The sequence below is a fragment of the Arvicanthis niloticus genome, chromosome 18, assembly GCF_011762505.2.
Source record: "Arvicanthis niloticus isolate mArvNil1 chromosome 18, mArvNil1.pat.X, whole genome shotgun sequence".
NCBI classification, from domain to species: Eukaryota; Metazoa; Chordata; class Mammalia; order Rodentia; family Muridae; genus Arvicanthis; species Arvicanthis niloticus.
This window is the reverse complement of record NC_047675.1, coordinates 36,666,109-36,678,738: the sequence shown is the minus strand read 5'-3', so window position 1 is coordinate 36,678,738 and position 12,630 is coordinate 36,666,109. Positions and strand designations below refer to the sequence as shown.

The window sequence follows — 12,630 nt, the reverse complement described above, 5'->3', positions numbered from 1 at the left end:
TCTGCAGACAAACACTACAGGTTCAAGTCCCCACACAGGGGAGCCTGTCCTTGCCTCCAACCAATACTCTGGCTCTGAAGGCCCAGGCAATCACTTAGCAGATAGTGAATGCAGCATAGGGGAAGAAAATAAAAGATGCATAGTGTGGAATAGCTGCTGCCAAAGGGAAGGATGGACAAACGTCCCACTCTAAGTTCCCTCTGAACTTTAGGAAGCATTAGGAAGCTCTAGGTTTACACAGCAAGTACTAGCTGAGGCTTTCGGTGTTGACTGGCACAGCAGTGCAGCTCTTCTGAAGGGGAATCTTTTTTCTATTGTCAGGAAATTCCCAGACTGTGCTCTCTCCAGAGCTGGCTGGGAGGAAGCTGCAAGAATGTTCCCAAGAGGCATACTTTGTACTGGAGAAAGAGATGGATGCTGCTCCAGACTCTGGAAGCTGCACTCTGGCCAGTGTCAGCCAATGCCAAGGAATATCTGAAGTCTCTGTCCAGAACGGCTGATTGTAGTGCCTTGTAGGTGATCTGGGTCAGGTCAGGCTGTCCCTCATGCTGTGAATCAAATCTGACAGGAAGGGCAGAGGCACCGAGGCCTGGCTTTCAGAGGATCCTTGGGTTTTCTGCTTCTGCCCACATAAAACCTAGTTCCTTTTGTTATAAGGGTATATAGCTCAGTAGCCAGGCCTCCTCCATCCCTGAGCACATATAGCTTGGCTCTTGCTGCCCTGGGGATTGGGGAATCAGCCAGAGAATTCACCCTAGAAGGCCAAGAGCAGTGGGAAATGCACCCACAGCAGCTGGCACCGGGGCTGGAGGCCTCTGCCCTAGACACGAGGTAAACAGGAGCTGCAGAAGGCAGCAGGCAGGCTGGCATTCTGAGCAGAGCTGTGGTCTACATGGCATGAGAACTCTGCCTTCTGCAACTAGATGAGCAGTGCCCCAAGCAGAAAGGCCAGAGTTTGGTGAGAAGTTCTGTCCAGGTGTGGACATTTTCTTTCCCATTAGAAGAGCACTCAGGTTGCTTTTTGGTGTCTTGGTAAAGCAAACTAAGTTCTAGCTATACACATATACAACTCACAGGTAACACTGGCTGACAGTGAGCACACGTCCTAGGGGATTTAGGCAGCTTCCTGCCCACCCCAAATAGACTTTGGAGATCTTTTCTACAGGTTCATACAAAGGTCCAGTACCTTAATGCTATTGTCAGTTCCACCAACTAATCATGTAATTAGTGTAGATGATGCTGGTGGTCACCCTTTTCCAGGTATGGAAAGAAGAAAGGTCAGCCTAGGATAGGATCAACTGAGACTAGACTGCTGTTCCTTAGCCCCTAACCCTTTCCTTCCTGCTGACCCAGCCATTGCACTTGCACTGCCCTGAGTTCCTAGCTCTTAGAGTTGCAAATTCTGAGTGTACACACATGCATATCCTTAGAGTTTTATCACCAGGTGATGAGCTCCTGCACTGTGGTAACCAGGAGAGGGGAAGGCTTCCTGACTACCCCAGAGATCTGATTAACCATAACTTACTGGTAAACGTCCCACAGCACCTGGCTTGAGAGCTGGGTGGGACCGGCACACTCTGTGCCAACTTGGTTGTTCACCTTCTTGTAAAATATTTCTGAGTGTCAATGCTCAGCTAGATAGACTTCGCTTAAAGCCCACACTAACCTGCCATTATAAAAAGTGATAAGGGCTATGTGGGGATGGATATAAAGACAGATGGGTTCTGGTCCAGTTTTAATGTACATAAGGTAGACTGGGGACAGAGACAGAAAGGACAGAGAGAGGAGAGAAGAAAGGAGAGGAGAGGGAAGGGGAGGGGAGAAGAAGAAGGGACGGGAGGGGAGAGGCAAGGTCATACACGAGCTTCTGCGTGATTTAGGAAGCCATCTAGAGAGCTTGACTAAATTCCTTAATTTCTCTGGGTTCTTTGGAATTAGTGTCCTCTTGGGTAAAATGGAAAACCCCAAGTCCTTTTGTGAGGCTGTCGAAAGGATGAAAATGGGTACTGAGTACAGGGTCTGTGAGAGAGCCAGTGAGAGGAACGAACTTTGTCACCTGTGGGGAGTGGTCCCTTTCTGGCCTGAGTGTCTTGTGAACCTGTAGGAAACTGCCACTGAAATTTAGCTTTCCAGAGGTAGAAAAAGCAACAGCATCTGGGAGAACATGTGACTTCTGAAGATGCCAGGAGCAGTGTATGGAGCATGGGGTGAGCACAAGGCATCTGGCCTGGCTGTTGCCTCCACACTACATGGAAAACGGCATGGGGGCCGAGAGTTGGGGGTCCTTGTAGCTCCCAATCAGACATGGGCACCAGTCTCCTGGGATTTTGTGAGAAAAAAAAAAAAAAAAAAGCCAGTGCCTAGGCAACAGGGCCTAGCTTGAGAGTACAGCTGAGGGAGTCTGGGGTAAGGCCCAAGCAACTATCTCTGAACACAGCAGAGGATTCTGATGGCAGCCTGGCTTGGATGGTGCTGCAGGGCTTTGATGACAAATGGCTGGACTCTGGTTTCTGAGCTGATCACTTTGAAAGTTCGAGGAAAGAAGGGCACTGGGGGCCTGCAGCATGGGCAAGTAGTTTACCCACGCATTTAAGCATCTCAGTTCCCTATCCTAGGAGAAAGCTGGACCCAATGGAGCCCTCAGTTTATGTCATCCTGCTGCTAACAGGCCTGCTTTTTTGCTGCCCTTCTCAGCCCACCCTCACCTTCCACCAGAGGCCAGGCAGAGGTCTTTTCCACTCCACTCACGGCAGTCACTGCCCTCAGCTTTGCTTGCTTGCTTGCTTGCTTGCTTGCTTGCTTGCCCTTCTGTCTCATGGAAGTATCTAGACAGACATAAACATGCAAACCCTTGTGGCCCACAAAACTGGTTTGTGCAGTGGGATGACTACATGCTTCCTGTGGTTACTGTGGGTCCCCTTTAGTCTAGGGGGTTAGTGGAGAGACTGAGAATGTGAAATCTAGAATGAGAAGAAGCAGAGGCCCTCTAGACAGACACAACTGTTATTGCCCTATCTTTGGCAAGGACTTGTTGACAGGACTCAATTGAAAAGTGCTCCAATCTCCCTAGGTGCCCAGCAGTGGCTTCAGGTACTTTGCTGGGTGGTGGTGTACAGCTGCTGAGGAGTTGGACCAGGGATCCTGGCTGTCCCTAGGAGGAAGATGCTGGGATTGGGACAGAGCTCCAGTGTCTTCTTGCTGGTGGTTGCCATTTGGGAGAAGAGGGAAGTAGGAAGCTGCAGGGTCAGCTGTGGCAGAGTAGGGACATAAAGCATATAGTGCTGTGGACAAGATCCCTGAGCACAGTGGGAGAGAGCCCCAGGCCTTCCATCTTCCCTCATGGAGCAGGCTCCTGTTTGTAAGAATGAAGATCTTGTTTACTGACATGAGCTTCGTGTTGTGGATGCAGATTCTAACCTTACTACCGGATGATCTGATTTTCAAGAAACCTGAGGACTTGAGGCAGAAGGGAGAGGTTGTTTTGTTTGTTTTAGAGAGTAGACAGAATGAAAACTGGGGTGAAATAAAAAGCAAGGCAAGGAACTAAGAAGAAAAACAAGCCCCATTCTTACAGAAGACTCTGCTTTAGAGCACACAGCATTAGTATTCCAGGGAGTGGAGTCAGGACCACACAGTCAGAGCTGGAAAGAACCAAGAACAATCCAGTCCAACTTCAGCATCTTAGAGGAGAAAACTGGTCCTGTAGAGAGCTGGGTGGCATGGGACCAGAGGCTTCCTGAACTCTGAGACCCCTGTGATCTCAGCCACTGGCCTCAGCTTTTTAGAAGACCAGATGGAGGATAGAGAGGGGTTCTGGTCTGAGCTTGGAGTGAAGAGCTGCCGACTCCCTGTCCCATCTGTGAGTAGTCCAGAGGCAGCCAACCAGGCGAAGGGGCAAGGGAGCAAGGTTAAGGTCAAATGCTCAGGGGGAGAGGGCTCATTCATAACTCAAGAACAGGCAAGGACAAAATTCTTTTAGGGTAACATGAGACCAGGCCTGCATGAAGCTGTATCCCAATCTGAGCTAGGCCCCTGTTCACAGCAGAGCCTGTGTGGGTTTTAGAGCCCCTGGAATCAGATCAACCCAGCTCTCAATTCTAGCTCTTGGCTGCATGACCCTGGGTAAGTTATCTTCCTTCTGTTTCTACCTCCTCCTAAGTCATGCTGGGAGAATTCAAACTATTCTAGGACTGTGGGGCAGATTTGCTGAGACAATAGATGTTGGTATTGTTACTCTGACAAACCAGCATCACCTGGGATATAGGCCTCTGGATAAGCTACAGGAGATCATCTTGCTTGTATTAATTGAGTTGGGAAGAGCAGCCCATTGTGGGTACCATTCCTTGGGCAGCAGATCCTGCACTGTATAATGAGTAAGGGAACTGTGCAGCACCACGAATTTGCTTAGCCTTTTCTGCTTTCTCATTGTAGATATGTTACTGGTTGCTTCAAGGCTCTGCCTTGATTTATTCCACTCTGATGGACTGTATGTACCCTCGGATGAGTGACCCTTTACCCCTTAAGTTGTCTTTGTCAGAGTATTTTGCCACAGGAAAAGAAGTGAAGCTGTAAGAGATGAAGGGAAATAGTGGCCCTATGTATGTGCCTTGGCTTCTCAAACGCACACTGCTGCATGGTTCCTGAAGGAGCTTGCCGAGAGGCTATCAGAGAGGCCATCACTGGCTCCTTAAGTTGCTTTTAATAGAAGTGCCTCTATTTAAGTACAAGTCCCCATATGGAGGCAGATCCTGAGAGATGGCCAATCTTCAACTGAAGGCCCTCCCTCTAGAGACAGAAGAACCCTGTCACCTGGGAATCTAGAGAGACCACAGCCTTCTGATACCATTGGTCAGAGCTGTTGATCTTGGGCTTCCCTTTGAGGCAGACTTCATGTCAATGTCTCTCTTACTACTAAACAAACCAGGAAACCCCAAGCTCAGCTGGCCGACTCAGCAGGTTGAAGTGGCAAGACTCCTTGACAATGGGGCAATCAAGGTAGTGTTCACGACAGTGATTAGGTGTACTGAGAAGAGACTCAGTGGGACCACAGGGCTGCCTGGCCTTGAGACTGAGCTAATGGTGGCCCCAGCTGGTGCTCACTGAATTGTAAAGGAGGGAGGGGACTTACTGTCAGGCCAGTTGACCTAAATTTGATTTCTGGAACCCATGTGATAGAGCAAAGAATTGATTCCCACAAACTATGCTCTGAAAATACACACACACACACACACACACACACACACACACACACACACACACACACACGGTGGGGTAGGGTGGGGAATAAGTGTAAAATCGAAATGCAAAAAACAAAGGTGGCATCTTCCTAGTCTGCTCCGGGCCCTGAGTAAGCACCTGCCTGGAGAAGCCACATTTGGAGGGTTGCTCCTTTAGTTGCAAATGAGCCCTGAGAGGGTCTTTTGGCAGTCTAACTAGGCTGGGCAAGCCCTCTCTCTTGAGGGCCAAGAATCTCTTCAGCTTTTTTGTTCCTTTTCTCTAGAGTCCTGCACCATGAAAACAGGTTTAACTTCCCAACTCCTACCATGGCAAACCCTTCCTCAAATGAAGTCCAGGGCATAGCAGGCTCACCCCTGGGGCCCCATTCTATTGGTGAGGAATCAAGAGGCTCAGAGTTGGAGACTATGGGAGAGGCAGAGAGGTACACCAGTGAGGACAGCCAGCTGCTCAAGGATACCCTCTAGGATCAGTCTAGGCCGTGGGTGCTCATAGGTCTGGGTACTTCTGAGGCATTCCATTGGGTTGAGGACAGGAAAGGCAATGGTCTGTCTTAGATCAGGGACTGACACTGTACTTTCAGGGAACTCTGAGTGCCTTTATAAAAAGCCCTTTCTTAGGTGCTCTAAGCTACCTCCCCCTTAGACCTCCCCCATGGATGCATCAAATGTCCATGGGCTGCACGGCAGCTGTGAACAATGTTCCAGAATGGTTCCTGACAAACTTGCTAGAAGGGTGGATCTCATTCATTTTGCTACTTTTGCACCACTCACGTCAGGCTATGGTTCAGCCAGCAACTTCTCTTGATAGTGACTTTTAAGTTAAGAGAGGGGAAAAGCAAGGAGCTTTTCCTGGGTTGGTAATCTCTTAGGAGACCTGAGATGCCAAGACAGGGTATGCAAACAGGCCCTACTGCTGAGAAGACAGGTCCATAGTAATGTGGAATCCAGCAGGACCTACTTACTGGTCTCAAGGATTTGCTTCTGAGAGAAAGACCATGGCTGCTGTGGTCCTGATGTCTCTGCCAGTGATGATGTTCTTTCTCTCTCTCTCTCCCTGGACCTGAGGCAGCCAGCTGGAATCCTTCCTCAGCTAGTATGAGGAATGATGCTTCAGACACTGTGGAACATGCTGACGACAGGGCTCTAAGGAGTGAGGCTGGCACTGAATGCCAGCTTCAATCCAGGGCTTCTGGGGAGATTGAGGGGAAGAGGGAGAACATGCAGGGTTACTCTCCATTTTCCCATTATCCACTGCCTGGCTATCTATGACATATAGAACACAGGTTCCTTAGCCTGCTCTGTCCAGAGGTAGGTGGGAGACAGAAACAAGAGTATCCTATGTTTAGGTGTTAGCTGGAGAAACTGAGGGGAGAGGGTTGTGGCAGACACGAGGCTCATCTTGCTGAGGTCTTGTGTATCTCTGAGGTCTTCTATAGAAATGACTTCCAGAATCTGAGGAGCCTGTTTACTAGGGTTCTCCTGCATACTGGGTTCCTTGCTCAGCACCCATCTGAGGAGCTCATTTAACCTTTAGGACAAGCCTAGAGTGAAGTACCTTTGTTGTATCTTCCTTAAGGAAACAGGCTAGCTTGGTTGCTTCAGGTCAACCAACTATTAGGTGGCAGAATCTAGATGGACTGATCTTAAGGCCCATGTACCTGGCCATTAAGCTGCACTGTCACCCAGGAAGAAAACATTACCAGGAAGGGTTGCCATTCTAGATCTTAACAAAATAAAAATGTTTTTACTTTCACTGTGAGTGAATACGATCCTCATACAAAACCCCGAGGTGTTGTAAAGACAAGATGACTTCCTAGGTATAAACCTTGCTCCCCGGCAGAGAATTCAATGTTTTGAAGAAGCCAATTTCTCAATAGATGAACTCAGAAGGACAGGAAAGTGGCTGTGGGGCAGGGTCTGGGGAGAGCTGTGTCTCTGCATTCTGTAAGCCAGTGTGGGTGTTACAAGCCTCACCTCATTGGCTCAGGAAGGTTAAATTCCTTATGCAAGGGCACCACCCAGGATAGCCCAGAGATAGGGTTCTCCCCTGAGACTGGAGGTCAACTGTCTCAGGCTGTCCACATTCACTCAGAGGGAATATATGTCCTTCTAAGCCCTTCTGAGACAGAGCTCCCATGAGAATTCTAAATGTAGGCTGGGAGGCACCTATGCATAGGAGGTGAGAGTCATCTGAAGTCTTTGGACCCAGCCCATCAAGAAGGTAGAGGGGAATCTGTCTTCAGGCAGAGCTCTCTCAGGAAACTAGCAGCTGACCCTAACGTGGAGGTCCATCAGGAAGCTCTGAGCATTTCCATGTTGGGGAAATCAGGGTCACATTCCTCATAAAAAACAAGTTACTGGATCTATAGTTAAAGGGAGGATTTCTACTTTAGTGCCAAGAATATTAATTTGACACCTGCAAACTGTTTCTGACAAAAAAGAATTCATATAATGTCTACAAGGAGCAGGCGGTAGGGAGGAAACAGCTACTTATCCTGAATAAAGGAAGAATAGACAACGGATGTTAGAAGGGTGTAGCCTACCAATCTGTCACTCTAGCAGAACTGAGGAACAAAGGCAGACAAGACACTCTAGTGAGGCTACAGGCTAATAGGACTGCAGAATAGAGTGGGTGGGGGTGAGCTAGGTCTCTAAGCTGTCTTCCCCATGCTTGGTTCTTGCATCATCAACACCTGGGTACACACTGTCTCCTGGGGTTAGTGGCTCTAAACCACAGTGAGGAATATTTGAGTTTATCACAGTAGTTCTGAGAAAAACATTTGCAGTATATGTGACAAATAGATGTCCTAAATATACAAAGAGTTTCTTCAGATCAATAAGAAAAGTGGGCAAAGGATTTAGGGCCGAAGTGGGAAGAATTTTTTAAAAATATAAAAACATTCCATACTGAACCGAGAATCTGCACAGAAAGAGGGGGAAATGCCAGTGGTCCTTCTGGAGAAATCAGGGTGAAATCGGATGATACCATTTACCCAGTGTCCACCTCCCCAGGCGGTTTTCTTATGTGATAGGACATAGGCGTGGTACTTAAACAGCTGAGGAGATGAGGCTTAGCTTCAAACAGAACTGGGTTTGAGTTTAGACTCTAGCACCTTTTAGTTGTGGGTAAGTAACAGCCTTAGTTTTTGTGTGTGTTACAAAATAGAAATAACAGACTACTTCCTTTCTCTCCAGAGGATTCTTTAATTCTATGACCAGCGTCCAGAATGGTTTGTGATGCTGAGCTCCCCAGGGAGCTCCAGTAAGATCAGAGCAGCTTTTGTAAAATTCAAAAAACCCACCAGGGTACACTTCCTAGATACCCTACAGAGGACCCAAGAGGAGTGGACTTCCATTGCCAAGTCCACAGTGTGTCCTCAAGGTCAAACAGAACGGGCAGGGAACACTCAGGAACAGTATCCCAGTGAGTAATGAAAGTGTGGCATAAACCAGACTCACCAGTGATTATCAAGGTACCCAGATTCAAAAGGCAGGAAAGAGAAGCCATTCTCTCACAGCACCGCCATCCCCCACAAAACTGTCCCCAAGATCAGCTTTAATCTCTTCTCATGAGGCCCACAAAATGTGCCCCAAAGCCCCGACAACATTTAGCACTTCAGAAAATCGAGTTTCCACAGCCGCAACCTGAACAGAGCAGTTTAATGGACTGTATCTCCTGTGCTCCTGCTACACACACACACACACACACACACACACACACACACACACACACACGCGCCAATTCCAAGCAAAGGCGGCTGGATGGGATTAAACAACTCAATTTAAAGGACTGAAAACTCAGCTGCTTCCAGTGAAGCTCCATGGAGAGAGCCAATCAGCAGAGTCTCCCCTTTCTTTTTGCTTGGACTGTGGGCCCAGCTCCCTGGTGAGTCATTCCCAGCTCACAGCAGAACTGGGCCACACATCCACCTGGGTTTCAAACTGCAAGGGGTTGGGAGGGAGAGAGAGAAAAGAGGTTGTATGTGTGCAGGAGGAGCCAAGGGTATGCACAGACCACCGGTTTGGGATTTTTCTAGAAAGGTAAGAGGGCCAGGAGGGTGATACCTGTTTGTTGGCTTCTCTCATCAGCCTAGGTTCAAGAAAGCAAGTTCAGGTTGCAGGGCAGTTGCCAAGGCCCTAAGTGAGCCTCATACTAGCCCAGGGAAGACTAAGCTGCATCATTCCAAGGAAGTTGAGCAATGGCCTCTTCTCCCAATCCCAACCCTGTCTGGCCCCATGCAACAGGGTAAGTCATATGGCAACTGCTGTGTGAATACAAGGCTCGACCCATCCATCATAGTGACTCTCCAGAAAAGGGAGAGGGCTATGTCATGGCTTAGACCACCAATTAGCATCTAATACACAGCCAGAAGGATCGACTCTGATGGTGGAGGACTGTGTCCCTGCAAGGCATGCCCTGCCCCTTGGCTGGGAGGCAGGGGAGCCCTGGAAAGAACCTCCTCCTCAAACTCTGGGGCAAATGATGCTGAGAATGAAGGTAGAGGAACTCTGAGCTGGAGAGCCCTGTCTCCACCTAGGCACCTCTCCCTTTCACAATAGTAGCTTGTGAGCACCCCAATAAAGCAAGGCTTTGGAACCAATTTTAAGTTGGTGGCCCAAGTGGAGTAGAGCTGAAACAATACAACCACGTAGCCCTTTCCACATGTCCATTTCATTCCAAAACACAGGCTTTACTGCTGTCCTCAGCAGACAGAGGAGACTGAGGCTGAGCAGTTTGGGCAGCAAGGCGAGGCTATATTTTGTCCTCAAGCCAGCTGATCTTAAAGCCACACTCACAACTACCTTCCAGGGAAAACAAACTCAGGCAGAGTTTGTTATAAACTTATGTCCTGTCACAAGTATTCCAGAAGGACCTACAGAAGAAATGTCCTTCCTCAGAATGCTATATGCAGTTTTAGTTAAGAACACAGCAACCAGTCAAGCCTAGCTAAGCTACAAAGACTCCCACGGCTCACTGACAGGAAGGCTGGATAACTGGTACTTCATACAGAAGGCTGGGATTGGGGACCTACCTCATCAGATTCATCAGATAATGTCTGAAGTAGGATGGGGAAGAGGCTGTCTGTGTGCCGGAACATCTGGAGAGCAGAGAAGAGGGTACTCGTGAGTTCCCTGACTCAGACACTGGGCTTAGTAAACAACATGCTACTGGTCTTTCAGTCTCCCCCCAACCCCCTCTGCTCCCTCTCTGGCCCCCAGGGCACCTGACACTCTTCTGCTTGCCAGGCTTTCTGTAGCTGGTCATAACCCCAACACTGAGCCTAGGCAGGCCCTAGAAACCCAAGGTGGACCTTTAGATGACCACTGGCCTTCTGCAGAGCTGGGTCCAAGCTCACCTTGCGGGGAGTTTTGATGTAGAGATGGTAGAGCCACTTCAGAACAGCAATCCTGGTCATCATCCCAATGGTCGTGTCACTAAGGTGGCAGTTCAGGACTTGCACAATCCCATCCAGGTGCAGGGTAACTGGAGCCCTGTCAGTGCTGTAGGTAAGACCAAAATGAAGCCTTGAGCCATTTTCTCCCCATGAGCTGCAGCACCCTGGGTCTGCACTCAGAACCACACTTCTACCCTGGGGACTGACAAACAGCTAAGCAGATGGCAGTCACTTGGCTCAGTTCAGTGGCTCCAAGAAGTGCTTGCTTCTCTGCTTCCTTTTGTCCTTTGAAGGAGCACAGTTTGGGTGCAGCTATGCTATCCCTATGAGGGAAGGAGGAAGCCATTTAGCTGGAGTCTGGGTCACTTCACTTTCCTTTACCCAGCACCAGCTTGACTCACAGGCAGTGTTAGCCCACATCAGACCTCTGATCTCAACATTCTAGATGCTTAGCATCCCCAGGGCACCAAGCCAGATGTTTTGCTCATGAAACCAAACTAATATGTCCAACAACACAAGGGCAGGTCCCCGAAACACTCTATGGCATCCAAGACCCTTCACAGGCAAATGAAGACTATTGGCTTGTCATTTTGTCACCCTTGCACCTAGCACAGGATCTGTCCTAGAGAAGCTGGAGGGTTGCCTTCTGAGTAGAAATGCTCATTGAAACAGGGGATGAGGTGGAACCTGCCTGAGAGAACACAAGATTATTCAGGCAGTGCTGTAGTTTAGCCAGGCCTGGAATTCCCAAAAGCTGAAGCTCTCTGATCTCTGCTAACAGAAAGGGCACCAGAAACTTGGGGGAGGCCAAGTGCTGCTCAGAGACTAAGAAGCTCTGAGCAAACTGGCTCTCCTGAAACTCAAGAGATCCACCTGCTTCTGCCTCCTGAGTGCTGGGATTAGAGGTGTGTGTCACTATGTGGTGGCACTCAGGTGAGGCCAGGTTTCCAAGGTGGGGGCAGCACAGGCAGGAAACTTTAGGGAGCTGGAGGCCCCTCTTTTAACTTCTTCTAACCTCTTCTAACTGCATTCCCTCACAGTGATGCAGTGCAGGCTGTATGTCCTGAGTACTGGGGTCAGGCGGCTCCACTGTGCAGCTGTGCACAACGGTCTTCCTTGACCTTTCCAGGCTACTCAATTATTCATCTGCACTAAGAACTTGATGGCTGTACTTTCCTCATGAGCCTGCAGACTCCCTGAAGCTCATGTGTTATGATTTCTAAGGGGTGTGGCTCTATTCCTACAGGAAGAATTGCTGTTTAATACACGCTGGTATTTCTCTGGTGCCTGCTTCAGGGTTGAGAGCAGGCATCCCATTCTCAGGGGGAATCAGATGATGTGACACAGCCACAGAACCCAGAATAGGGCCTTTGCACAGAAGAAGGCAGCCACTGTGCTATTCCAGGAGTCATGTGACTAGGAGTTCCTGATGGATTTTGAGCATTTCACACTGTCAAGGTTTTGGCAGCAAATGATAGGCAGAGCCAGTGGCTATTCAAGCCCTTTGTCCTGCTCTCTGTCCAACAGAAACACAGTTGAGCCACAGATGGGCTTCCACATATTTTAGTTTCCAAGCTGAAGTTAGCTTTCATGTTTTACCTAAGCCCCAGCATTAGCAAATCAATATACAATCAATAAGATGAACATGAAGACTCCTAACGAAATGTTCTACATCCTTCTTGAGTCCTAGTCTTTGAACTCCGGCATGCATTTTCTATCAAGAGCCCATCCCAGGTCAGGGGCTCCACAGTCATGGGGTGCTGTCCATCCATGCTGGCTTTCAGGATTTCTCCATACCCTGGCTCTCTCTGTTGCTGATGGCCAGAACTTGCCGTCTCATGTCCAGGTCTTGGTTTTCTCTGTCCTGGGCTGGACTCTTATGGAACTCTTTCCAGAGTGGTGCCCAAGGTTTGCTCTTTTTTTTGGCCTACAAGGTCTTGTGGCTAGAACAGCTCTGTCTCAGTGGTAAAGAGGATGCCCGCCACAGTCCAGGGCCT

At 48.9% G+C, this 12,630-nt stretch overlaps 1 protein-coding gene across 3 annotated transcripts in view; it reads right to left on the bottom strand.

Annotated features, from left to right (window-relative positions):
* Vac14 (VAC14 component of PIKFYVE complex) overlaps window positions 1-12,630 on the bottom strand; it is a 102,814-nt gene that overhangs the window by 58,042 nt on the left and 32,142 nt on the right. For all 3 annotated transcript variants that reach the window (XM_034522500.1, XM_076915888.1, XM_076915887.1), the window contains exons 11-12: window positions 10,595-10,739; window positions 10,271-10,336 (exon numbers count right to left, since the gene is read on the bottom strand). In XM_034522500.1, coding sequence (XP_034378391.1) covers window positions 10,271-10,336; window positions 10,595-10,739 — 211 coding nt within the window. The remainder of the gene's footprint in view (window positions 1-10,270; window positions 10,337-10,594; window positions 10,740-12,630) is intronic.